This window comes from Vidua macroura, chromosome 5 (assembly GCF_024509145.1).
Source record: "Vidua macroura isolate BioBank_ID:100142 chromosome 5, ASM2450914v1, whole genome shotgun sequence".
NCBI lineage: Eukaryota > Metazoa > Chordata > Aves > Passeriformes > Viduidae > Vidua > Vidua macroura.
In genome coordinates, this window is record NC_071575.1 from 30,917,108 (window position 1) to 30,943,892 (window position 26,785).

Consider the following 26,785-nt stretch of genomic DNA (forward strand, 5'->3'; position numbering starts at 1 on the left):
GGCAGGTAAAGGAGAAAAAATATTTCCCATTGAAACCGTGGGAGGCGATGTGGGACAAAGTAACAAAGTTACTTCAGAGGAACTGACAGTTACTGTCACTGTTCCTTGATTTCCATGTGGCTCTGCAAGCACCTCTCAGCCCTCTCTGAGAAACACCAAGGTGAGCCTGGGAAATAAAACTTCCAGTGGACAATTTATGAGAGAAGTCTGTGAACTGAGAGCAAGAAATTTAGGCGAAACAAATTAACAAAATACTTCAAAATGTGTCAAAGGATCCAGCTGGGTATGTGAAGTGGGTGTATGGTGGTCTACATACATCTGCTCCATTGTGGGAAATGAAGAACAATTCATCCCAAAATAACCCAGAGCTTGGCATTAACCTGGGAATTGTTGGATTGAATTCACTCTACCACACAGAGGATGTGTTTCAAACTTGAGGAACTTAAATTCATAAGCAATTTTGGATCCTTCCAGATGGAAGGATTTAAAGGACTGACACAAGCATTTGTGTGTTGCAAAACACAGGAAAAATTTCTGAGCGAATTAATGCTGAGTATCTGGCTGGCTGTGATATATGAAAAACCTGATTCTGGGCCAGAGCTGAAAGATATGAAACTGGAAAAAAAGGTGATGATGATGATGGTGTTCCCTGCCTACTGCTTTGTGTCTCTGCTCGTGCCAAGGCTCCTGCTGTCATCTGAGGGGTTAAGGTGACGTAAGGCAAGTGCACAGGAGGCGGTGTTGTTCTAGCAGTGTAAGCTATAGCTGGAAGGACCTGACCAAGACAAGAACTCCAGAGCACTGAGTTGTGTGGTGAGAGTCACACTGGCTGGCTCCTGGATCTTTGTTCATTTACCACTTTAAAGAGACTGGATGCCAGCTAGCTGCTGGCTCTGTGAGGAGGCGAAGGAACGGGATAAGTGTGTTTGCAAAGGGCTTTGCAAGTGGTAATTTACGGGACAGTCACAAACAAGCATAGCACCTAAATTTCACCTCAGTAATCCCTTCCCCAGCCGCTCATGCTGACCACAAAACACATCTTGAACAGCACAGAGAGCTCACGCAGAGCTGCACTGAACGTGTGCGTGCCTGCACTGCAGAACAAAAAGGGGCACTGGAAGAGCCCCCGTCACCTCCCTGCCTGCTCCGAGCAGGCAGGGATGAGCTGCAAGCAGCTGGCAGAGATCTGCGGGAGCCTTGCTCTGAGCTGGGGAGTGCAGACCAGAGCCCAGGCAGAGGCTCGGCGTGAGCAGCTCAGCTCAGCTCACCGCCTTTGTCCCTCCAGCACCTCTCCTGGAAATGGCCTTTCCCTTGAATTTCACAGTTCTTTCTTGAAGCCATTGCTGGGTTGTGCAATCCTTTCCGAAGTGACAATCTGTGTGTCACCGTGGGAGGCACAACGGCGGGAAGGCTCGGGGCCAGGACGGCATCGCAGTGGGGTCGGCTTCAGGCAGCCGAGAAGACACCTTTGTAAGGAGCGAGGGCCTTCATGGTACCACACCAAAGATGGCGGCTGTCATGGTTGGACACTGGCGCCATGCCAGCGTCCCTATGAAAATGCACCTTCTTTAAATAAATGCTGTGAGATGTTATCAGGAACAGAGCAGAGCAGGCTCAAGCTTAATAACAAAAAAAAAAACTTTATTAAACTACTACTAATACAGAAAACACATAAACTAAATCCAGGATAAAGACCTTTTAAACTACCCCTCCTCCTCCCAATTCCAAAAACACCTAGCCATGAAACATCACCCAGGATTCTTGATCAAATTACCACCCTTCAGGTAATCTATACTTAAACTATTAAGGGAGAGAGAAGTCTCTCTTGCACTACAGACCCCCCAGGAAACACAGCTGCCCCCCTGTGTTTCCCTGTCACACATGGCAACTGCCCGGAAAAAAAAATCTGCCAGTGTGACACTCTCTATTCCATGTCACAGTGCTCTCACCACTGTGCATGGACAGACTGCTCATAGGGCTCCTTTAAGGATACTTTGCCACGGACCTAAAAATACAACAGTTCAGTTTCTCATCTTGGGACTACAGTCCCCCCCATTTTCTCCTGGGGCCGAGGGGTCTAAAAACAGGACTCATCTTCTTCCCGAAGACAGAGGGTATCACCATTCCTTCTTCAGCTTTCTTCGTTTCTCGCCATTTTTGTGCTGTTCGAAGCTGAAACAGGTCTCCCTGGGTCACCACTGCATCCCCCTAAAATGCAGTCTCTGTTGTAGGAGATTTTGGTTCAGTCTATGGCTAACAAGAAAAGTCCAGCCAAAAGCTACTTCATCATCTCCTCCCACTTAAATATTTCTTCTTCTAACATCTCAAGTCCCGGACTATCTCTCTTCTACTACAAATCAAGGAGGAGTAATACTTTTAAAAAGCCCTCATTTCCTGGAAAGGGTTAAACGTTCAGACTCCTTGGACGGCTGATATCTTGGTCCGGTGTTCCGCTGCCTCCCACGCTGGACATCCCTCCCCCCTTCTCCTTCTCCTCTGCTGGCAAATTTCCAGGTACCGCCAGGCTCTCTGTCTCTTTCCCTCTTGGGGGGGGGGGGGGAACAAAGGCATCTCCGCTCCTCTCCACCCTTCCATCCAGGAGCTGGCTCGGTTCCAGACCCTCAGTCCCTCGGCCTACCTGGACAAGGCCGCGTGGCTTCCCCTCCCCCACCCAGCCCGTAGCTGGGCAGGGGAGGTCTGCACTCTCTGACGACCGGAACCAAAAGAGACAGTTCTCCTGGGAGTTCTTGCTTTTAACCCCCTGTGTTCTCAGAGGCGTGTCCATACTTTCAGTGGTCACTCTAGGTGCCAATATCCAAACCTGACCACTGATTGGTTTGACCCAACTTCCTAAAAAAAATTCACTTTCATGTCAAACCACGACAGCGGCCCAGACGGAAGTGGCTTCTGCCAGTACAAAAGGGATAAAGTCAAGTGATGCCACACCAAAGCTGGCATCTCACTCGGCAGTTACTTCCGCCAGTACCAAAGATGGCGGAAAAAAAACCCCACAAACCCCCGTGGTCACGTGATGCCACACTAAATATGGTGGCTGATCAGAAAATGACTTCTGCCAGTACCCAGTGTGGTGGCACGAGCAGGAAGTCACGTGATGCCCCACCGAAGAGGGCGTCTTAACAAAAAGTGACTTCTGACAGCACACAAGATGGCGGATTGCACCGGAAGTCACGTGATGCCACACCGAAGATAGCTGATCGGCATGAGCCTTATTTGACCTTCCAAAAATGGCGGTATTTTGCGCATGCACCTTGGGTAGGGGAGGAAATTGCGTCTTAGAAGGACCCCTCGCCTTTCAAAGACGTCTCTCCAATTGCCTGAAGCCGGCCCCAACGCCGACGCCGAGGCCGCGCTTCCAGCGTGATTTTCCGCGGCGTTTCCCGGTGCGTGGTCACGGGCCATGGGGACACGGGCCGTGGGCCAGCGGCGCCGGGAGCACCAGCAGGATGCAGCTGCTCTTTTGCAGGAGGTGAGAGGCGGTGGCCGGAGCTGGAGACAGGGTTTGCCAGGCAGGGCCAGCAGGGAGAATTCCCTGGGAGTGTTGGCTGGCCTCGGGCTGAGGAGGTGGGAGGTGTAGGGGGTGTTCATGTCCCCGGGAGCTGCTGAAATGACAGCTGGCAGCAGCTTCGTGTGTCTGTGTGTGTGTGGAACTAGCCATAAGCGCTGGGAGCCAGGTCTGAGCTGGGAAATGAACATCAGCAGCTGGAAACAAGCCACAAAAAATGGGTTAAAATGGGACAGACTTTTTCCAAGCATCTAAAAATAAAAATCCTTGTTGGTTTTGCTTTAGGAACTCAACACTGGAGTGACTCCTGAGGTGTTGGCATTTCTTTTAATGTAGTTTTGGTGAGGTGCTGCCTCCATGCCTTTCCACAGCTGCTGTTGGCTCAGCAGGTGCCCCTGATTTCCCTGCGAGCTGCTGGTCTGTTCTCCCAGCCCAGTGGTACACTGGAGATGAAGCGATACGTGGAATAAATAAATAGACTCCACAACCTGGGGTAGTTATGAAGTGGGTATGTATGTCAGCGCCCGGCACAAGTGAGATAGCTCTCCAAAACTTGTGCCCCGAGCCTCAGTCTGACCCACGCTTTTATTCTCAAAGATGTTCCATATGCGATACATTGCACAACTTTTCAATGCATATTCAACCCCTGGCCCCGCCTGTCCTCGCCTCTCATGCTAAATAAGTCCACGCCCTTCTTGGCACGCGTGGTTTGCTGTGGTGGTCGTACGGGGGTCTCTCGGTGGTCTTGAGGCTGAAGATTGTGGTCTTCCTCATAATTGAACTTTTGAACTTTTCCTCTCTGCGCATGCGCTTTTGGTCCTTTGGTGCTTATCTGAGTACGTCTGTCAGTCTTGATAGGCTTGGAGACAGAGGAGCTTCTTTATCTGGGTTCTTTGCTTCTTCTGGTATTGTTCTTTATGCAAGAAGCTTCAGAAATTTGCATTTTCCTATGCCTTTTGTACCAGGCAGAGGTTTCTTAAGTAAAAGGTTAAAATTCAACACATAACTCTACAAGCTAAATTATAAATGCTTAATTCATTTTGTTAACTTAACTCTAAAAATCTCTGTTTCAGAGACAGCTCATGGTGTTCCCGAGGGGGATTTCTGCCTGCAGGGACAGTTCTGGTGCCATTGGGGCCGTGGTGAGAAGGGAGGGCTGGCAGTGACAGGCTTCGGATGCTCTTGTGAAAAATGCCAATCACTTGTTTTAAAATTTTAAAAGTTTAATAGTAATAAAATAGTTATAAAAATAGAGTAATAAGAATTTAGACAGAGTTAGGACAATAAAGGACAATAAAAAGCAAAGAATTACGGATGTCTGGATGCTTTCCTCTTGAAAGCATGGCTTACTAACAAAGGATTAACCCTTAAAAGCAGTAGCCTGTTGCATATTCATGTATCTTATACATGATGCATAAATTCTTTTCAAAGGGTGTTCTCTGGTTATCGTCAACTTCTTCCCCTTAATCCTGGTGTCTCCTTAAAGATGGAGAGGAGGTGGAAGGATGTTTGTCTTTTCTGATAAGGAGGTAGTAACTCCTAATTGTCTTGTTGCTGTTATCTCTGTGCGAAGATTTTCTTGATTATCTCATCCCTTTCTTGAGCTAGTTAAAAAAAATCTTACATTGCATAGTTTCTGTTATAACATTATGTTATAACCTAAAACTATATCCACCACACTACTTAAAAAGGATTGATACAGTACTACAAAATAACTTTCCAACATAACACATATAGTATTCAATTTAATATTTGCAAAGAGCCAATCATTTAATATGCATTTTCACACTCTTCCTGTGGCACACACATTCCTTCCTCCCAGGCAGGCTCTGGGCTTGGATTCCTCGGCTGGCACTTGCCAGGCACTGGAAGGGCCTTGGTTGTGCAGGGAACAGAACATTCAAGGGAAAAGCAAAACTGGGGATGTTCTGGCTTCAGAAAGAGACTGCAGATCCTTTTGGAAGGGACAGTGAACTTTTCCAACTATGCCAAAACGAGCCAGTGGGATGTGAAGGTGTGGGACAGTCTGGAAGGCTCCTTGTGCCCAAAGGATCGTGGCAAGTGCAGCGCTGGAAAAGTCTGAAGTAAATCTTGGAGTGCCTTTTGTTGGCTTGTTGAACTTGGCAGAGATGCTGAGTGTGAAATTGCAGGGAAGCTGCTCTTGCTGTGGTGGCTGGAGGGAGAAGCAGGGGCAGCTCTTTGCTGGCTGCTTCTTGTCCACCTTCCCCTCAGTCCCCTGGAGCTCCAGGTCGCCACACCACCTTTGCTTTTCCAAGGCTTTTTTTTGCTGAAGAGTTTCTGAATGTGGTCGTGGGTTTTGCTGCAGCTGGATTTTATTTCTGCTTCAGGCAGTGTCTCATTGTAGGGTCTGTGATTTACCAGTTCCCCTGCCAGGTTCACTGCAGTAGAAGCAGGCACATGAAGCCCAGAGCCTGGACTGGGACGCCCCAGGCCCCTGCCAAGCACAGGGGTCACTGCTTGGTGTTGATTCTCCAGTCTTGTCTGCTCAGGCCTTGTTCTGACCTGCTCAGCCATAAATGCCATTGCAGGAGCAGCAGAACATCCCATAACTCCTGTGGATCACTTGTTGCACTGACTTTGTGCTGCAGCCTGAGTCGTGGGGCCTGAATTGCCTCCAGGCAGCCAGGATTGTTCCCAAATGCCATCCCCTAATTTGATAAGGTTGTGTTCCCCCAAACCCAGATGCTGTTTCAGTGGTGCTGTGTGCTTCTCTTGCCTTTGCCTGCTGTGAGCAGCTTTGTGCTGCAGCTCAGTGAAGTCAGACTCAGTGTTTTTTTGTGGGATTTCTGTGTGTGAGAAAAGTCTTTGTCAATTCCCCTCTGGAATGGCTGCATCCCTGGATTGTGACTAACTCAGCTCTTCTCCTGCAGCAGTTCTCTGCTGCTCTCAGGAGAGGATGGAGCTGAGGGCCCTGAGCAAAAATGATCCATCAAAGGCAGAGCAGTGCTCACAGCCTGGCTCTGTTCCTGTGACTGAGGAGCAGAAACAAAGAAAACAGGCTCTGTTTCTTTGTTCTCTCCACCTGAGTCCTCACAACTTCCCCTGTGCTCCATGTCTCTGAGCAGCATTCCTGGGCAGCTGCCACCCCCATCTTTACAAATAAAGGGCAAAGGTGCAGAGGGGTCTTTAGGAAGTGCCAATCCCTGACTGTGTCTCCCTGGGCTTGCTGTAGTTCTCCTGCCTGGAGAGACCTTCCATGGCCTGGGGTTTGTCTAGGAAAGTGACCTTATTAAATTTATCAAAAACTGATGTTCATAGACACTCAATTTCTGATGAGAAACATCATTTTACTTTTGCCTTTTCCAAGTTTTTTTCCAGGTGCTGCAGAGGATGAGCATCTGTGTGCTCAGACAGTGAGCCAGAAGACTGTGACTGCCACAGGGGACTTCATTTTCTTTTCCTCCTCTCTTTTAGGACAGGAAAAATCACTGAAGTTGCCCCAGCAATGCTAAAAGCTTTGGTGTTTGAGTAGCCAAACCCAACAGCTTCGGCCCCTGCTCCTGCCTGTGCTGTGGGGTCAGTCAGAAGGACACAGGGTTCCTCTTCTCCTCTCTGCTGGGTTTAACTCCCTACAGCTCACTGAGGCTGGGAATTGTATCCAGAGCTTTTTGAGGCTCCTGGTGCTCGGGGCTGTGGTGTTTGGTGTGCAGAAAGCATCCCAGGCTGTCTACCTCAGGTGTGGATGTGCATTTCCACAGTTCCTCGGAGTGGGAAAAGGCCAAGAGGGTGCTGGGAAGGGCTTTCTCCCAGGCCTGAGCATCCTCAAAACACCTCAGGGATGTTTTTAAAAGGTTTGTTGTCTTTTGCTTCCCAGCCCAGGGCACAGCTGGAGAAAAGGTGGAGAGTGGCAAGCAGGAGTCCCACGTTTGGATCCACCCTTGGATTCCAGTTCCTCCTGGTGGGTCTGTGCTGTCCAAAGTAGAGAGGAAGGAGATGTTGGAGTTCCTGTTTGTTCACCTGCTGAGCTTGGAAGAGACTCTTGAGTGTGAAATTCCAGGGAAGCTGTGCTTGCTGTAGTGAGTGGAGAGAGAAGCAGTGGCAGCTGTTTGCTGTGTGCTGGTTTTCGACCGTGGCTTCGGTTCCCTGGCACTCCAGGTAATCCCACACCACTTTGCTTTTCCAGTGCTTTGCTGAAGGGTTTCTGAATGTGGCACTAAGTTCTTCTGTGCTCCCCATTTATATGGAGGCTCCCTTTCAGGAAACATGTCAGTGTCTGGATGGATTCAAAAGTCCCCCTGCCAGGTTAATTGCAGGAAAAAAAGAGGAAGGAAACCCAGAGCCTGGACTGGGATGCTCCAGGCCCCTGCCAAGCACAGGGGTCACTGCTTGGTGTTGATTCTCCAGTCCTGTCTGCTCAGACCTTGTTCTGACCTGCTCAGCCATAAATGGCATTGCAGGAGCAGCAGAACATCCCACAGCTCCTGTGGATCACTTGTTGCACTGACTTTGTGCTGCAGCCTGAGCCGTGGGGCCTGAATGTTAGGTTTGAATTAATGCAAATTTCCCAGGATTGTGTGTTTGGAGTTGCTGCTTTAGGGATGGCAAGGTCTGGATTTGGATTTGTGGGCACCAAGCGTTCCCTGTGTCAGCTTTAGGTCTGGATTGGTGGGAATTGTTGGAGGAAAGAGAAGGGAATTGAAATGCACAGATCCATTACTGGAGAAATGACCAGGATGGGAGAAAAGAGGGTGTGGGACTGCTGGGAGCTCCTGGAGAGAGGGAAGGGATCCAAGGATTGGAAGCCAAAGCTGTGGAACAAAGCCTGAAAGGGGGCAGGGGAAAGAGGGAAAGAATGCCTGCTCCAGGAATCCAGCAGGGGCCAGGAGAGGATCGTTTTCCATCCACCAGCTCTTGGTGAAATCCTAATAATGAAGGTCAGAGGAAATTATTTGTTTGCTATTAGGTTTGGAATGAAGGGTGCTGTTTTAGAGGGGACTATTCACCTGTTAAAATTCTGTTGGATAAAGGAAAAGAGGGAGGAAGCAGCTGGGGAATGAACAGGTGGATTTTTGGTGGATTCAGGGGAACATGTGGCAAGGGACTCTTAGGTAAAGTACACATCACGGGTATCACCAGGAAAAGCCCCAGCTGCTCTTCTTTCCAAGCTCTGACATTCCAGAGGGTAGCCAGTGGTTAGCACACCCATTTCTATATTCCTTAGATGCCCAGTGCTTTGTTGGGAAGAGATAATATTAGGAAATTAACAAATCCAGGGATGTAACTCCTGATAAAAAAGCTCTGGAGGCCCAGGTTTTGATATTCACGGTAAGGTTTTAATGATGGGGTGGAAAGATTCAGATTTGCTGGGGTTCCTGTGTTTACTTCAAGCTGCTTCTCCTTGTGAGACCTGGGAATAAGATTTCCCAGTTCCAGTGGCCCAAATAGGAAATGCACCAACTCCATAGTGTGGGGATTCTGGATATGTTTCCTGAGTTTGGCCTGGAAAGAGAAAGGAAACACAGTTTAACCCCACCCTGAGTGTGTCTCCTCTTTTCTGTCACACGGGGGGCGTGTTGCAGACTGATGAGAAGAGTTTGTGGTGTAGGGCATAGGAATCATTCCTTTTTATTTTGTGTCCATTTCTAATTCCTGATGAATTTCAGGAGGGGTGGAATCCCCTCTCTGTTAAATCAGTGCCTTTGAAGGTGATTTGAACAGACACACAAATCTTGCCTTATTTTGGAAGTCCTAGTGAGGAAGGGCCAGGTGGGTTATTGTTGTTTCTGCCTCTTGCAGGATTGAGAATCCCACTGGTTCCACGAATGAAAACAACAGGATTGGTGTTTTGAGGGTCCATTGGCAAATTGCTGACAAGGAAAAGTCCCCACCAAGGTCTTGTCTGTGGCACCTGGAGCTGCCCTGGCCACGGAAAGGCTCCAAATCTGCTGGTGTTTGAGGTGAGCTGTGGCAGAATGGAAGAGCAAACACTTGGGATTAATTTCCTGCCAGAACTGCATTTCGGCAGCAGCAATCAGCGGAGATGTGGTGAGAAACTGTTCTGGTTTGAAAGCAAAACCAGTGAGAGACTCCAAGTCAGAAATACAATTTATTGGGAAAAGGGAAAAAAAAAGACAAAAATACATGCAATGATATAAAAGGAAAACCACTGACAAAGTCAGAATACAACCTGACACCCCTTTGGTCAGCGTGCTGGTAGCAGTCCAAATTGGAGTGGCTGCAGTCCTCCTGGAGTGACAGATCTGGTTGCTGTGTCTTCTCGGAAACCTGTGGAAAGGCTGCCTTTCTGTCTAGAAATCCCTGGATTTATCCAGGTGGGAATGCCTAGCTTCTCCCCCTGGGCTGAGCATCTCACAATGGGCTGATGTTATTCTGAGTCATGAGGTGTGTCCTTAATCACCTGTTAAACAGAACTGGCTCCTGGAGAGTGTTATCTCTGAGTCATGTGGCAAGACATTGATGGGCCTATTAACAGGAGATAAGGAAAACTGTCCAGATGCAACTGCTACTCGGATGGTAATAGGAAACATCTTGGTGCTCAGTCTTGGACAGAAACCTCTCCAGTTTGTGCTTCCATGCAGCTCCTCCTTCTGCCCTGGGCTCCTGGCACTGCTGCTATGAGAGACAGGTTCCCTGCTCCCACTGAAATGCAAAGCAATGGAAATGCCAGAGATGAAACATTAGTGTGGAGTGGGAAGTGGGAAGCAGCTGCTGGCAGCAGGTTGACCCAGTGAACGGGCACTTCTCAGGGACTCGGCAGCCACATGGGGAGGAACGTGGTAGGGCTTCACCACGGAGTCCCAGCTCTGCTCCACCCTCAATCATGGGCTCTTGTCAGATCAGCTGCTCCTTCTGATCCTGAGCAGGCACAAATTATCCCTTTTTGCTTCTCAAGGAAAGGGCTAAGCTTGGTGTCCTGCATTAGGGTTGTTTACAACCTCTGGAGTTTCCTTATTAATGACTGCCCAGGAAGGATCTTGTGGGATGTGTTCGCTGGACAAGTTTGGTCACAATTGACAGAATTCCTGCTGGCTTCTTCACCTCCTGATCCCTCGTGTTTCACTGAGCAGAGCTGGCAGGACTGGGAATATCGTTGTGGTCGTGCTTTTCATCCTCTCCACAATCCAGAGGCTCTGGCAGGGGGGAAAGAGAGGAGCCAGGAATATCAGGGCAATGAGGAACTTCAGCTGCTGTCAAGCAGAGATTTCCCAGGCCTGGATCTGAAAAGACCCAGGTGTTGCAACCCTCTGGCTGCTCTGTCCCATCCTGGACTGGATGTTTCTAGTTTTGGTTTAACAGCTTGTCCCAGGAAACCTGCACAAGCCTGACACAAGGTGTCCTGGTTTCTGAAGAACCTGGAATTCACTCACACCTTTGTCCCTTGGCAGTGTTTTCTGTTCTAATTTCCCTCTGAACACTTGCTGCTGGGATACACTGGGAAAAGCCCTGTCCCTGCATGTGATGGAAACTCCTGTGTCTCACTAAGAGGTTCAAAGCCCATTTGGTTTCCTGGAAGCAGTCGATGAACTCGGCCTCGCTCAGGGTCCTGCTCAGAGGGTCAGTGATGCTGCCAGGAGGAGGGGCAGAGAAGGACACGTTGGTGAGAGCATCCCCCTTGGGAAGGTTCCATCCCCCTGCCGTGCAGAAGGCACAGCAGAAATGGGTGTTGAGACAAAACTGCTGAAAATGAGGGGCTCAGGGAAAGGCAGGGATCCGTGGGATGGTAGCTCCCAGCTTGGGTGTTTGTTCTGGGTTGTGAGGGCACCTCGGGACACCCCAAGGAGCAGGAGGCCATTGGAGCTGCTGATTAAATCCTGCAGGGGCACAGCAGCTGCCTGCCAGCCCCATGTCCATCCCCTGCCTGCTCTCAGCTGCAGACAGGGCTGAGCCACGAGGAGCAGCCAGCAGAGTCCTGCCAGCCCCGGCTCCCGCTGCTCTGGGTGCCCAGCTCCTGGGCCCTTGATGGAGCTACGTAGAGGAGCTGAAGAACCAGAGGTCAGGTGGGATTAGATGAACTCTGTTCTCCCTGCAAACCTCCAGCTCTCCATGGGAGCCTTCCATCTCCCAGAGGTTCCAGTTTAACCCAATGGCAGTGAAGAAAGAAGGAAGAAGCCCTGGAATTCTGCAGGATGGGTGTTTAGGCAGCCCTGGGCACAAATCAGCATTTTTCTACAATCGTGTGCAGTCCCTACTGCAGGCGCTTGCAGTAGGTGCTAAATCCCCATCATCCTCCCAAAAACCCAGCCCCGAGGCACCTCCCGGCTTCCAGCAGCCACACACACAGTGGGGGGGATATTCCAGCGGGAGCAATCGCTGGGGCGGGCCGTGGTGCAAAGCAAAGGCTGTCACCCTAGGGCAGGGGCTCAGAAAGGGCCGGCACAGCCCCAGGGATCTGCGAGGGGGAGAGCTGGGGAGGCAGCTGTGGCGAAGGACCCTGACAAGTCCAGGGCCTGAGGGGCAGGAACAGGGGGCTGGAATTGGGCACCGTGAGGGGACCCCGGGCAGGGAACGCGGGGAGCTCCAGACCGCGGGAGGGGGAACCCGGCAGGGCCCGCCAGAGCTGGAGCCGTGCGATGCCGGAATGGTTTGGGGTGGAAGGGACCTTAAAAGCTCGTCCTGCTCCACTCCTGCCATGGGCAGGGACACCTTCCCCTCTCCCAGCTTGCTCCAAGCCCCGTCCAGCCTGGCCTTGGGCACTGCCAGGAGTCCAGGGGCAGCCACAGCTTCTCTGGGCACCCTGTGCCAGGGCCTCAGTATCCTCCCAGGGAAGTATTCCCTCATAATAGCCAACCTAAACTTTTTTCTTCAAAACATGATGAGTCTACAAACTTCTTAGCTTACTTGTGTTCTGTCAAAACAAACCCCAAAACAATCCAAAATACCAACACGTGTTGCTTTTCCTCCCTCCCTGCCAGCTTTGTGGCACAAATTCCAGTGATGGGAAGAATCTGGAAGCAGCTGGATTTCACACAGTGGAGGTTGTGGCTTTTGCACCAGAGAAGGAGCTGCTGAACATTAAAGGCATCAGTGAAACCAAAGCTCACAAAATCCCTGTAAGGATGTTCTGGAACTTTAATCCAAGATATTCCACAGGTTTATTTCTGCTGGCTGAAAGCATTGTGGGAAATTTGGAAGGTCTCCAAAGGGCAGTAAAGGTGATTGGAGGTGTCACATGACTTGTGATGGGAAAAGGTAAAATGCACCAGCACAGGATTGAGCTGAAGGGGAGGATATTTCCATAAGACACACAAAAGGGATGTTGGAGCTTTTCTTGGAGCAGAATTTCAGTTCTATGCAGAGATACTAACTCGTGCAAGGTCTGTGAAATGTGCATGGAATGATACAGGCACCTCTCCACAAGGCAGGAAATATTAATTACTGGGGGTTAATGAATGGCATGATCTCTCCTGGCACTGCTCACTTGGGTTTTCCCTCAGGCTGAGGCAGCCAAACTGGCTCCCAGGATTTCACTACAGCACAGAATTCCACCTGCAGTGATCAGAAATCATCCATATCACCACTGGCTCCAAAGAGCTGGAAAAGTTGCTTCAAGGTCAGCATTTTATTATTTCTCTTTCCTGCTTAAGCTCAGTTAGTGTGTGGGGTTTTCCCATGAGTTCGATCTTTGCATGGAACCATGTAGGACAAGTCTTGTTTGGATGAAAAACCTCTAGAACTGCTTCTGAATAATTGCTTTTATTTTAAAAGTTGCAGAAATACTTTTTCACCCTTTTAGTCATGATGCAAGACTCAGAGCTGTCCATTTTTGGATGTTTCTGGTTTATTGAAGTCTGATGTGTTTAGGGAAAACAAAACCAGGCATCACCATCTCCCCATTCCTCTAGTAATCCAAAAATGAAAACAAGTAATTTCATCTCCTCAGCATCTTCAGAAACACACCTGGACTTTATCCACAGCATGAACAAATCTCAGGGTGAAAAGCAGTTTTCCCTCTTAGTTTTGAAACTTTCAGCCAAGTTGAGTGTTTGAGTCTCTATACATGTAATAATTTATATGTGGGATAGATGCATACATAGATATGTTTGTAACATGTGACTTTTTAATTTTTATTAATTATTATTATTATCATTTTCTCTTCAGGAGAAATAGAAACAGGATCCATAACAGTTATTTGGGGAATTCCATAGTGGGAAGACACAGCAGTGTCCCAGCCTGGCAGTCACTGGTCAGGTGGGTGGTTCACCTCATTGCAGTCCAATATTCAGACACCACAGCCTTGGGCTATTTGCTAATTTGGGCACCTCCCTTGACTTTCTAAGTGTTTATTACTGTCTAGAGGTTGCCATTCCCTAAAATATTAAAGGCTTGGACTTAGTTTGATCATTTAGTTGCCCAGCTCAAAGCTGAGCACCGGTCCTCTTGTGTAGAATCCTGGAATGGTTTGTGCGGGAAGGGACCTTAAGGCCCATTGAGTTCCATGAGCAGGGACACCTTCCACTAGCCCCAGTTGCTCCAAGCCCCATCCAGCCTGGTCTTGGGCACTGCCAGGGATCCAGGGGCAGCCACAGCTTCTCTGGGCACCCTGTGCCAGGGCCTCAGCACCCTCCCAGGGAAGAATTTCTTCCCAAGATGCCATCTATCCCTGCCCTGTGTCAGTGGGAAGCCATTCCCTGTTGTCCTGGCACTCCAGGGTGACTGGTACTGCAAAGGGAAGGAGTCAGAGATGGGAACCAGGAATGTTTCCTCTTGCTTTTCCCAGCTAAAAGGGACTTTCATCACAATAGCTTGGGATATTATTTGTTATATGACCTCAGTGAGGGCATGTGGCCATATCTGCTGTATTTATGGATACTTACTCCCTGTTCAATTCTTTTCTTCTCCTTTAGTTCCCCATAGACTGTGGGGGCAGTGAGGGAAAAGCCACATCCATGGACACAGAGGGGACCTTCCATCCATAGCAGCTCCTGGCCATGGCTGAAAGGTCAGTGAGTGGAAGATGGGAGTAGATGAACTCACAGTTCAGCTGGAAAATGTTTTCCACAGGTCCTGGAGGTTGATCTGGCAGGTGTTCCCTTTGGAAAGCTCTGGTGTTGTTCCTCTCCTGTCTCTGCCGCTCTCTCCCTACAGCTCTCATGTCATTGTCCCTCAGCACGAGGTGATTTCCCTCTCTTGCTGCTGGAAGGGACTGGGAGCTTCCCAAGCAGCTGGGGACAGGACTGGCTGGATCCTGTCAGCTCTTTCTGAAGAGAATTGGATCGAATCCTGCTGGCCTCTCCCACAGCAAGGACTGCTTCTGTGTTCCCTGTCATCAGGGAATGTTTGTCAGCCAAGCGAGGGAGAGGAAGGGAAATGATGCTTGCAACAGGCACAGGTGTGTATGTGCTGGCAGGTTCAGGGTGTCCTTGGAATCATGGAATCCTTCAGGTTGGAGGAGCCCTCTGAGATCACAGTGCCCAACCGTTCCCCAGCACTGCTGAGGCCACCACTGTCCCATGTCCCCAAGTGCCACATCCACACGGCTTTAAATCCCTCCAGGGATGGGGCCTCCACCAGTGCCCTAAGCAGCTGTGCCAGGGCTGGACAGCCTTTCCACTGTGAGACTTCCCAATATCCAGCCTAAACCTCCCCTAGGATCACGTCAGGCCATTTCCTCTTACCCATTTCAAATGGTTCCAATCATTCCCTTCTCTTTTCATCACCTCGGGTTGCACTTTTCCCCTCTGTTTTTATCTCTACTGGGGATGTGAGTTTTTCCTTCCAGTCTTTAGGCAAAGCTCCTGGCTAACTCCAGGAGCTCCAAGGTTCATCCCTTTTTTCCTGATTTTGCAGGAATGGCCTCTGGCATCAATGCCCTGGACAAGGTGGCCTCTGCCGGGGCTTTACCAGCGACCGCCAGGCCCAGCTGCTGGGTCAGGCTGGAGACTGAAAACTCCTTTTCTCCCCCTGGATCCCCAGTCCGTGTCCCAGAGAGGCTCCTTTCCTGCTGGCACTGCAGGGACGCTCCCGAGGCAGTGGAGAGAGGGACCCGTGCGGCTCAGTGTGGGAACCGCCGGGATGCGCCGAGCGCAGCCGGAGCTGTGGGAAGAGATCTCCCTCTGGGCTGCAGGCACAGGGCAGGGCCAGGAGCTTCCCGGGCAGCGTTCCCACAGCAATTCCCTGCCAGTCTCCCTGGATCCCACCCTGGGCACAGTGCAGACAATCTCAGTGGCCACAGCTGGGAGCTCGGTGAATTGGAAGCAAAGCTGAAGGGTTTGTCCACCAAGAGAGGTGGTGATCTATAGAGCAAAGCAGAGTGGTATTCCACATGGGGAATTTGGGATTTGGGATGGTCCCAATCCATACTCCATAATCTTTCTGTTAATTTTCTTTTGGATGCTGCAGCCTGCTGGGCTGAGGGAGCTGCTCCTTTCTGTTTCTATTTAATTTTCTGTATTTCATTAATTCTCTGTGGAAATCTGCTTTTAATAAAAAGGCCCAGGAGGATATTGATGACATCCCGCAGGTGTGCCCAGACCAAGGGTTGTTCTGGCTGGCAGAAGCTGCACCAATCTCCCAGGAATCTCAGTCTGGATTTTCTTTTCTCCTGGTTCTCCCAATCCTCACTTTGGGGGTGCAGTGCAGCCCTGCCCTGTGTATCTCCTAGAAGAGTTTTGGGGTTAAAAGTGTTCTTTTATATTCTGCAGTATTTCTAATTTGATTTAAAAGAATAAAATTGTATCAATGTGGTTTGGACTGGTTCATTTGCATTGGTTAATTAAAGCAAATCAGTGAGAAGGGATTTGAGCAGCCCTTGGTTGGAGCTGGCAGCTCTTCCTTTGTGTCTCTTCATTCTCTGAATTTCTTTGAATTATTTCTTAAGCCGTTCCTGCAATCAAGATACACAGTGAGGAGAAACAGCGTTGCTGCCCTGCTGGATTGGGAAATCCAAGTCCAGTTCCTCAGAGGGATTGAGGGGACGGGGAGCTGAGCCTGAGGCTGGGATTTGGCAGCAGGAATTCAGTGAGGGGAGAGGGAAGATCCCCAAAACTGGTAAAAGCCAATTCTGCTGGGTTTGGGTGCCCCCACCCCAAAAAATTATCCTGGTTCAAGGGGACTTGAGGAAGCAGCGGGATGTGCTGGGGGGGCTGTGCTGGAACCTCCAAACCCTGGGCAGGGATGGTGAGCAGTGCCAGAGACATAGGAACACCATGGAAGGGGAGACTGTGACCTACAAATTCCAGCTAGGAATGCTGGCCAGTGTCAGCTCCACAGGGACACTATGGAAGGGCTCTGCTGGGATCCCCAAAATCCATTCAGGAATGTTGGGCACTGCCAGCTCTTTGGGACAATGCCTGATCCCGAGAGATTTCCCATTAATTTCTGTCATGCTCAGCACCTGACACTTCATTAGAGACCCATAGGCTTAAAATCCCATGGGAGCAGCTGGAATCACAGGCAATCACACAGAAGCTGGTCCAGGATTGGAAATGAGCGGCATTAGATCCACAGATTTATTTTTCCCAGTGGGTTTTTAATTTAAAGCAGAACATTGCTCGTGCCACGACCCCCCGTCCCCCGACCCCATAGCCTTTATTTTTGGGGTTTCTCCATGAGAATTCTCTGCCTAGGCTGGATGAAAAATCAAAACAAATTCCCCCAGCTCTGCGGGGGTCGGCGGGGTCTGGGGGCTCCGGCCGCAGCCGGAGCAGGAGCGGCAGCGTCGGGCTCGGCCCCAGCGCCCGTCCCGGAGCGGCTCCTCCCGCCCGCGGCGAGCCCGGTCCCCATCCCAGCGCCAGTCCCGCCCCTGTCCTCCGGCCCCGGGACCCCAGCGGACACGGGCAGGACTCGGACCCGAAGCCTCGGTCCCATTGCCGGTCCCAGCCCCGGTTCGTCCCAGGTGTGAGGGGCGGGAACGCGAGCGATGGGCCCGGCCCCATCCCGGACACGGCGGAGCTCCGTGAGGCGGGCCCGGGGCTCAGCCCGGGGTGGGGCCGGGGCGGGGCCGTAGCTTCAGGGGCGGGGCGGGGCCGGCTCAGGTGCGCGGGGCCCCAGGGCGGCTGCGCGGGGCGGGGTCGAGGTAATTTAAACCCCGGAAATCGCCTTGGCTGTCATTTGCTCACTCAGAGCACGGTGCGGGTGGGAGCTCCTGTGTGGGCTCCGCAGGTGAGGCTCGGGGGCTTCGGCCTCTCCTCCTGTCCCCCTCTCTACCCCTCCTTCCTTCTCCCCGTATTCCCTTTCTTTCTCCCTCTTTCTCCCCCTTCCCTCTCGCCCCGAAACCCTTCCCTCCTCTCCCCCCAAACCCGACACCCCCACTCCTTCCTCTCCTGTCCCTACCCCGCTATCCCCTTCTATTCCCCTTTCCTCCTCCTCTGTCCACCCTCCCTCTTCCCCCACCTGGCCTTTCCCTTCTCGTCCCGCTTCCCTCTTCACCACGAACCCCCTCTCTACCCCTCCTCACCCCCCCCATCTCGCCCCTCTCCCCGTCCTTCCCTCTCCCTCTTTCCCGCAGCCGCGGGTGTCGGAGAATAAAGCCCAGAGGGACGAAGCCCGGCGCCCCCTGCCCTCGCTGAAGTCCCTACACGGGGCCGGACCCGCTCGGCGGGTCCGCAGTGCTGTTCACGCACAGCGCCGGCACTCCGGCTGCCACACATCACACTGGGGGGGTCGGGGATCCACACATCACACTGGGGGGGGTCAGGGAGGGGCCCTCCTCAGGAGGGGCGGGGGGGGATTAGTCGGGGGGTGGGTTAAGTGGGGCTCCCTCCTTAGGAGGGGGTCCTGGGTGGGTGGGAGGGGGGGGGTCAGGGAGGGCCCCCTCCGGCGGAGGGGGCGGGGCGGAGGGGCCGTTCCCCCTCCAGGCCCCGTCCACCCATCCGGACTGCCTCGCCCCGGCCCCCTCCCGGGGACCCCCTCCTCCGGACCGGGGCCCGGGGGGATGGAGGGGGCGGGTGGGGTGGGGGGGAAGCCGAAAGGGTCACATCAGTCTGCAGCGTGAGCGCACATACAAAAATCGCCAGACAAACGAACGCCCCTCCTGCCCCGGCTCCCCCACCCTCCCTCCGGGCCCCGGTCCGGAGTCGGGGGTCCCAGGAGGGGCCCGTCCGGAGGAGGGGCCTAGAGGGGGGAAAGCCCCCCCTCCGCCCCTTTCCCCGGACCCCCTCCTCTGGCTGGGTCCCACCCCGAACCCACCCGGGACCACCTCCTCAGGAGGAGGCCCTCCCTGACCCCCAGCCCCGACCTCCCCCCCCCCCCCCCCAGTGTGATGTCGGGAAAGCCGCAACCCCGGCAGTGTCGGCCCGTGTATTAGACCGGTATGGGTGGACCCACCGAGCGGGTCCGGCCCCGTGTGGGGGGACTCCAGCGAGGGCGGGGGGGGCCGGGTTCCGGCCCTCTGGGCTTTATTCTCCAGCGTCCCGAGCCTCACGGCTGCGAGGAAAAGAGCGAGCGGGAGATGGAGAACGAGAATAGGGGAGCAGACGGGGTGGTCGAGATGAGGGTGACAAGGACAGAGGGTAGGTGGGGGTGGGGGTAGGTCGGGGTGTGCAGGGCACCAGGGGAGGGGGCTGGGGGAATGGCAGGGGAGAGGAAGGAAGGGAAGGATTGAAGGCAGGTTGGGGGGGAAAGGTATGGAGAGGGGACAGGAGGAGCCGGGGTGAGGGGGGAAGGAAAAGTGAAGGAAGGAGGGAGAGGACTGAAGGCAACTGGGGGAAGAATGGGGTGGGGGAAGGGGAGCAGGGAGAGGGGGCAGGAGGAGCCGGGGTGGGGGAGGGGAAGAAGGGAGGGGAGAAAGGAGAGGTATAGAGAAAAAGAAGTACAGAAGAGAAGACATGTAGAAGAAATATAGAGAAAAAGAGATACAGAGCCCAGCCCGGCCGCACCGCGCGCCGAGAGGCAAATAGCTCCACAAATTTCTCGCCACGGTTTAAATACCCTCGGCCCCGCCCCGCGCAGGCGCTCTGGGGCTCCGCGCACCTGTGCCGGCCCGGCCCTGCCCATAAATCCCGGTGGATCGGTGCATGCTCGTTCCGGGGTGCGGTGAGACCGGCGCTCGGAGCGCTGCGCGGAGCTAGAGGCGCTGAGGTGGTACCGGCATCGTGATCTGGGCCCGGAGAGCTGGGTCCGGATCCTGCTGGTGTCTGCTAGGGGTCCCGGGAGGAGCCGCTCGGCGGGTGGGGTGCAGGATTTGGGCTGGGGTGAGGACCGGGATCGGGGCGGGCGGGAGGAGCCGCTCCGGGACGGGCGCTGGGACCGAGCCCGGTGCTGCTACTTTGCTCCTGCTTCGGCTGGCACAGGGCTGGGGTCCCGCCGCGGCTCCGGGTACGTTCACTTTGCGGCCGTGGGGAGCTGGGGCCGTGCCGGTGCCGGGCCCAGGAGGAGGGCGGCGGTTCCCCGGAGCAGGCGCTGGATCGCGGCTGGAGCGTTTGAGGCGCAGGCACCGCCCGTACCGGCCCCGGGACCCTCCCGACGCAGCCGCTCCCTCGGCGCCGCCCGCAGCCCCGGCCCGTGGGGCGCCGCCTGGCGGACACGGAGCGGCGGCGCGAGCGCAGCGCCCCCCGGCGGCAGCAGCGCGCTCCGGTGCGGTCTCGGCCCCGCAGCGCCCCGGGGATGCGGAGCCCCCCCCCGCCCCGGAGCCCCGAGGGCACCGCACCCCCCTGGGCAGAGCAGCGTCCTCCTACTCCTCTCCCGTGCCCGAACCCCCGTGGGCTCCCGCCCGCCGCGCCCCCGCCGAACGAACGGAGCTGGATCGCCGCGGGCGGGAGGAGCCGCTCCGGGGCAGGCGCTGGGGCCGAGTCCGGACCGCTCCCGGTGCGGGACCGGGGCCCCGCCGGGGCTCGGTCCTGCTCCAGCCGCTCATCCGACACCTGCTGGGTGAGACTTGATGCTCTCCCTCCTCTCCCCCACTTTCTCTGTGGCTCGCACTCCCCAGTGGAAAAACCCGGGGGTTTAAAAAGCCAGTGTAAGCTGTTTGCTCTTTATTTCCGGAGCACAGGAGATTCTGAGTTGGAAAGAGCCACGAGGATCATCAAGTCAAACAGTGATAAGTTATTGGCCCACGTGGGGATTGAATTCAGAATCCTGGCCTTGTCAACACCCTGCTTCAAGCACCTGAGCTAATCTCAGACTCATGAGGAAAGTCCTGCCCGGGATGGGGATGGCTGCTGCCAGCAAGGGAATGCCTATGCAAATGTAGCTCCTTTTTTCCTGCTAGTGCTGTTTTGCACACCAGCCCTTAGAATGGCTCTAGAGCAGAACTGGCTGGTGTCTCACAGGACAGCACAAGACTCTTCTATTAATCTTACTTTCCTGCCCTTTCCAGGATTTACCCAACAGCTGTAAAGGTGCTCAATCCATGTCCCTTTCCAAGGAGAAATGAGAGCAGGGTAAGTCATGAGGTTTTGCTTGGTCCATAGCCAGAGTTCTGGAGAGTGTCAGGGCTGGTCCCACCTGCAGAGGGGCGTTTCCTGGAGGTGAGTGTTCACAGCCCCAAATCACTGCAGGTGCTGAGGCTGGGACCATTTTTCTGGCCCAGAGCTGCATGGAGCCCTTGGTGACTCCCACTCACTGCCAGGAATGTTCCTTGGTGTTTCCTCAGTGTGTCCCAGCTGGCTGGGAATGTGTAGGGCAGGAGGAGGCCGGGAGCCCCAGAAAGGGAACCAGTACCTCCTATCCTCAGTATTTGCAGGGGAGCAGCTGTGCCTCAGTGTCCTGCCCGTGGCAGGCAGCGTGCCACCCACGCATCCCGGGGATGGGCACTGGGATGCCCGGGCAGTGCTGGGATGGACGTGGATAAAGGGCTGCCCGCGGCTTCTCAGCCAGGGGCTGCTCTGAACCTGGAGATGCTTCAGCCCAGACAGACCCAGCCCACAGCCCAGAATTACCCAAGGAACAGCTGGAACAGCTGGCGTTGCCTGGGAATGTCGGCACGGTGCGTTTGCGGAGGGGCTCAGGCAGCAATTCCCGGTGCCGACCTCCCGGAGCTCCCGCACATCCCCAGGGTGTCCCAGCCCCCCAAACCCCTTCCCTTCCAGCCTGGGGACATCATCCCTCAGTTAAAGCGTTAAAGTCCAAGGGAATCTTCCCCCACAGAAATGAAACCCCAAGCAATGCCCTCAAAGTTGCCTTTAAATAAAAGGTTGGAGTCGGATGAAGTTTTGTCTGCATTAAGTTTGGAGTTTTTCAGGGAATCAGCTGGAACCACAGAACTGATGGAAAGCTTTCACAGGTGGGTCCCACTGGAGGTGTGCTGAAAGCAGGGATGTGCATCCCTTTCCTGAGGGAAAAGAACTTCCTGGGGCTCTGAAATGGACTCAGCTTCTGCAGGGAGAGATGTCCTCCCCTGGGGACAGGGGCTGCCTCAGCATGGGCCAGGAACGCATCCGGCCACCGCCTTCTCCTGCTCTAAAACATCAACTGGAGCCTGAACTCAGGGGGATGAAATCAGCTGAATTCCAGGGAACTCTGTCAAGTGTCCCCCAGGGACATCAACGGGGCTGGGGGATGAGGGTTATAAATAGCAAATTCTCTGTAATATAAACCTGTCTTTGTCCTGGAACCTCTGCTGGTTCCTGCCACAGCTGCTGTTCAAGTGGCAGCTCTGCATGGGAATGTCCAGACTCTATGAGGCACTGTCAGGTTATTCCAGCAGGAATTCAGCAGGGAATCTGGGGCTGTGGGTATAATTCATCTGAACCAGCAAAGCTGATACTGAACCCCAAATCTGGGTGCCACACAGAGAACAATCTTTGTGCTGCCCTGTCAGCTAAAGCCCCTGGGCTGGGAAATTTCAGCAGCCAAATGTATGGAATGATGTAAATCCCAGCATCCCCCAGAAGGACAATCCAGATCCCAGGGTGGGAACTCGTGGGAGCTTTGCCTTTCTCTTGCCTCTCTCCAGCCTGAGGCTGCTCCTCTGATCACTCTCTCTGCCCTTGTTCCACACTATGGGAGAAAGGGGAAAGGTTTGATAAAACTCTTCTGCAATTGATTAATAATTATTTCCAATTCCCCAGTGAGAAGAACATGAACTCACAGCCATCAAGGCCTGACAGTTCCCTGCAGTGAGAGCTCAGCACATGTCCACAGAGGCAAGTCTAGCATCTGAAAGAAAGAAAGAAGAAGAAAAAGGTGATTTATTCTGTTTCAAAGTTATTTCAAGTTCTCAAACCCAAACCAACCTTTGCCCTTGATTTTGGCTGGGTGAATCCTGAGCAGTGGGCACAGGTCACGTCATTCAGGATGATGCGAGTGATGCTTTCTGGGGGAAATCTGATTTCCAAAATTCACTTCCTGCCCCATGCCTGATCTGCACAGGAGAGAACCTCTTCCATGAAGGGATTTTGCTCCATCTAATCCCATCTGCCTAGGCTGTTCCATGAGGATATTGCCAGGCTGGGGCACCACAGGCAAGTGAAGCTCTCAGCACCCTCTGCTCCAAACACAACTCTGGGCTCCTTTGCAAACGGCCTCTGCCATGAGGTTTTCTCCAGGAGAAATCAGGAATTGCTCTAGATTAAGTTGTCACAAAGGGAAGTAAAGGATAAATATTCCTGTAAGAGCCCTTGGGATCTGCTGGGCTGAATTGGGAAGGGGACATTCATTCCCTGCAGTGCAAATTCACAAGGACCTCACACACAAAGCACAGACTGTCAGGTGGGGTCTGATGGCACCACTCTGACAAACCTCCTTGTCCTTCTCCCTTTCAGTGACTCCTGCCCTCAAACTCTGAAGCTGACAAGCCCAAAAGCTCTCTCTGGCCACTCTGGAACAAAGGGATCCTCCAGGGATGAGGCACATTCCCAGCAAACACTCCCAACAGGGCACAGAGGCACCTCTGGAGCTCGTGTGTGGGGCTGGCAAGGGCTGCCAGGAGGACACAGCCCCCAGCTGGAGTGGCAGTGATAGCAGCAAAGTCCCCTGGTCTGATGGCACAACAGAGAGACAAAGGCCAGCAATGCCCAGGGGAGGTGCAGGTTTAATTCTGCTCCCTGCGCTGCCACATCCCAGCAGGAAATCTCTGGGGGGACAGAAACTCCCAGGATGCACAAAATGCAGCATCTGTGACCCTGATCCTGCTGAAACTCAGCGTGTGGGGCCAACCCCCTCCAGATAAACACTGCCCTGCCCTGGCTCAGCCTCAGACACTGCCCCAGGTCTCAGCTCCCACCTGCCCCCGGGGCTGCCACCACATTCCTGACAAGGAGCCAAAGGCCCCTTTGGACAGGGCTCTCTCTCTGTCCCAGGCCTTGGGGACTGCAGGAACCAGGGCAAGGATAGCCTGAAACCAGGGCAGATCCCTCTGCATTTGGGACTCTGGGGACAGCTGGGGACTCACCCCACACCATGGGCAGGACCTGGGGCCCTCCAGTGCAGGCCAGCAGTTCTGGAGCCTGTTGGGTTTGGCTGCTCAAACACCAAAAAAGCTGTTGGCAAAGATGGGATGATTTAAGTGTTTTTTCCTGTCCTGAAAGAGAAGAGAAAATGGAAATTAAGTCCACTGTAGAAGGCAAAGGCTCCTAGTTTTCCCACTTCTCTTCTGATTGCTCACTATGGGGTTTTATCCATAAAAAATGAGAAGTGGCACCAAATAAAAGTGCCATGTTTCAACTCTTTCCCCCTACTTTTTTCATACACAAAAAGGATGCCCATTTTTTCTCATTGCATTCCTTGCCTAATTTTAACAGACCCATTTTCATTCCAGGCCCTCCTTGTGAGTTATTCCATGCTTTGCCATTGAACTTTGCACAAAGGAGGGGAATGATCTGTTCCACATGCATGTCATCCAATGCTCAGCTCAGCTCCAGTGCTTTCCTTGGGAAAGGATGTACTGGAATAAAAAAAAAAAAAATCCTGGTCGACATGGTACCTACTGACAGGAGGTCACTGCTCTGTTCCTGGCAGAAGGAGACCTGGTGACAGCTAAGTGGTTCCATACTGGGCTGTGTTGCAGCAACATGGAAGGGCTGGACTTGGAGCCTTCTCTCCTTTCCTGTTCTGAGAGCAGGAGCATGGGTGTATTCAGGTGGATTTGCCCAGAAACCGTGTGTAAGAGGAGAGAAGAGGACATTTGTCAGGGCCCAACCATGATAAAGATCCTTCTCATATCAACAGCAAAATCAAAGATTGTGATGAATGATTGATTTTTGAATGAATGAATGAGTATTTTTTGCCTGACTCAATACCCATCTGATCCTTTATAAGATCTGACACTGATAAGATGCTGATAGTTATAATATTACCTGCAGTTTCCTGGAGCCATGAAAACAGCCAAACAGCTAATGCCTGCAGGATGTTATTCCTTGACAGCACATTAGGAGAGAAACAAACTGCAGGATACTCTTGTCCAAGCAAGCAGTTGCTTTCCTTCACCTGAGAGAGCTTTGAGGTGCCTCTTGGAGCCATTTTGCTAATCCTGGCTGCAGGTAAGGCCACAAAAATGTAATAACACTCGTGATGCATTCTAGTCCCTTTTATATAGACCTGTTTAAAATTAAACATTGGGAGGGTTCTGGGGGGCTGTTTTCTAAACAAAAGCTTTCCTTTAAAATAAATACACCAACAAACAAACCCCAAATTGCTTGTTTTCCAAATGCTGAAATGCAATACTGAAGGGTTGACTTTTCAGAATTGTCTTCTCATTTCTTCTTCTCATCCATTATTTCTTCCCAATTGTGGTCTGAACTTACCATTCCACAAGTGCTATGTTTCTCAGTTAATTATGTTTCTCAGTTAATCCATCCCCAAAGCCCTCTCTGAGGGTCCCTTGTCAAAACTTGTAGCTCTTAGACTACACAGGAGAGATTTACTCCAGGGCCAACGAGGAAGCCATTCAGTCAGAGCCAGTAGATGGCAGTAAAAGATAGGGAATAAGGAAAAAAATCTAACCTGTAATTGGGAAACAGCCGGTGGGTTCTCTTTTTACTGCAGAGGCTTCCCCAAGTTGGTGCCATGCCCTGTTTCCATGCACAAAGGAATGGTTTCTTGGAAAGCCCTTTTTGTCTTCTCTCATGCCTGTTTCCCTGGGGGCTTTGGGCACACAGGAAACACCAGCATTTCTGCCCAGAAAATTAATATTTTCACCATTTAACCGCACAAAGAAGATTCCCTAAAGAAGAGTTGCAAATACAGTACCCAATCCACAGGCAGGATCACACACGAGCTGCTGGAGGCCAACTCCTCAGCAATAACTCTTGAGGGTGATCCAGAAGCTGCACAACAGCTGATGGAGAAAGGGAAGAGTGGAATGTGCACAGCCAGCTAAGGAACTGAGCACCTACTCATCCACAGTAGTGTCTGGGCAGCATTTGGATTAACAAATTGAATTTTACAGAGAAAATTATCCTGGGACCTTGAGCCAGTGTGGTGGTCGAAGCCCAAACTGTGCACTTTGATACAAAGCCAAACCTTGGGGAGCAGAACTCTCTGGTTTGTTCTCCTCACCTTTCACCTCATAAATTCCCTCTGATTATCACATGATTATCATGCTCCAACTATGGCATAGATCATAATTTTATAAAGTGCAAGGAAAATTATCACAATTATTTTTATATAATAAATAATCAATATAATTACTGCAATTTAAATACATTAAAAGTCTAAATATAACCTGTTGGTCCTTTTCCTCTCCTTTTCACAACCATCACCACTTAAGAGCCTCAGAAAAATTTGCATGGGAAAGTCAACAAGTCCCAACACTCCCTGCTTAGAGCTGAGCTAACTTCAAACTTGGATAAAATCAATCAGATTTTCTTTTAGGGATGAGAAATCTGATAAAACTCTGTAAGTGGGATAACCAAAAAGCTCTTGAAGGGCAAGAAAAGTCTCAGCCATGGCAGCTCTTTAAGCCATTCACAACCATCACTCACACAGTTCTATGCCCATCATAGGCTCAGTAAAAATCTAGTATCTCCTGCCCATGTGATGTCTGACCTGCACTTTGCATTGTGCTTGTTGAAAACATAAATTGCAGTGTGTAAAGCAGGAATGCGCTGGCTTACCCAGACAGGTATTTAATACCAGCAGTGTCTTGTCTCCTGTCACCAGGTTCTGTTTGTGCTCTCTGATGGGGAGGTGGCTTTGCTTGCCAGGTGCTTTCTGAAGTGTGGGGATCAGCAGGGCTCTGGAGGAGTGTTAAAAGTGAATACCAGGCTAAGGTGTGGATTACAGGAGATCCTTGTGGGGCTGGGCTGCGAGGTTTGCATTTGAACTGGATCTGCCTGAAGTTAACTGGCAGTGCTGGAGCAAGGGCTGTGGCTGAATGGCCAATCCTACCCCTAAGGTTGTGTAAGTGCCTGGACAGCTGCAGGGAAATAGCAAAGCCATCAGGTTTTGGTCTCCATTTGAGTA

The 26,785-nt window shown here is 52.2% G+C and overlaps 2 protein-coding genes across 5 annotated transcripts; both read left to right on the forward strand.

The window, feature by feature from the left end:
• Positions 1 to 3,113: 3,113 nt before the first annotated feature.
• Positions 3,114 to 15,948, forward strand: LOC128807091 (uncharacterized). Of its 4 annotated transcripts, XR_008437046.1 has the most exons (6): positions 3,114 to 3,487; positions 7,359 to 7,639; positions 9,281 to 9,441; positions 13,604 to 13,693; positions 14,350 to 15,057; positions 15,293 to 15,948. XR_008437046.1 is itself a non-coding variant. In XM_053977137.1 (4 exons), the coding sequence occupies exons 1-4, from the start codon at positions 11,025 to 11,027 to the stop codon at positions 15,387 to 15,389; spliced, it is 429 nt and encodes a 142-aa protein (XP_053833112.1). In that variant the 5' UTR covers positions 10,719 to 11,024; the 3' UTR covers positions 15,390 to 15,948. The 4 variants fall into 4 exon arrangements, 2 of the variants coding, with proteins under 2 accessions (XP_053833111.1, XP_053833112.1); XM_053977137.1 differs by lacking the exons at positions 3,114 to 3,487; positions 7,359 to 7,639; positions 9,281 to 9,441; positions 13,604 to 13,693; positions 14,350 to 15,057 and adding exons at positions 10,719 to 11,102; positions 12,418 to 12,555; positions 12,940 to 13,055; XR_008437047.1 differs by lacking the exons at positions 7,359 to 7,639; positions 9,281 to 9,441; positions 13,604 to 13,693; positions 14,350 to 15,057 and adding an exon at positions 12,418 to 12,694 and having other exon boundaries at positions 3,120 to 3,487.
• A 4,007-nt stretch (positions 15,949 to 19,955) lies between these two features.
• Positions 19,956 to 21,951, forward strand: LOC128807599 (uncharacterized). The gene is made up of 3 exons (XM_053978093.1): positions 19,956 to 20,311; positions 20,760 to 20,823; positions 21,530 to 21,951. Exons 1-2 carry the CDS (start codon positions 20,048 to 20,050, stop codon positions 20,814 to 20,816), a joined length of 321 nt encoding a protein of 106 aa, XP_053834068.1. The 5' UTR covers positions 19,956 to 20,047; the 3' UTR covers positions 20,817 to 20,823; positions 21,530 to 21,951.
• The last annotated feature ends 4,834 nt before the right edge of the window (positions 21,952 to 26,785 follow it).

What these genes read in the sequence shown, in the direction of transcription:
- LOC128807091 (XM_053977136.1), top strand. Translation starts at nt 3,419, where the DNA reads ATGGGGACACGGGCCGTGGGCCAGCGGCGCCGGGAGCACCAGCAGGAT. An exon ending in CAGCTGCTCTTTTGCAGGAG is followed by an intron (nt 3,488 to 12,417) that starts GTGAGAGGCGGT and finishes CCTCCCTGCCAG; the next exon opens with CTTTGTGGCACAAATTCCAG. An exon ending in CCAAAGCTCACAAAATCCCT is followed by an intron (nt 12,556 to 15,292) that starts GTAAGGATGTTC and finishes CTGATTTTGCAG; the next exon opens with GAATGGCCTCTGGCATCAAT.
- LOC128807599 (XM_053978093.1), top strand. Translation starts at nt 20,048, where the DNA reads ATGCGGAGCCCCCCCCCGCCCCGGAGCCCCGAGGGCACCGCACCCCCC. An exon ending in GCTCATCCGACACCTGCTGG is followed by an intron (nt 20,312 to 20,759) that starts GTGAGACTTGAT and finishes TGCCCTTTCCAG; the next exon opens with GATTTACCCAACAGCTGTAA.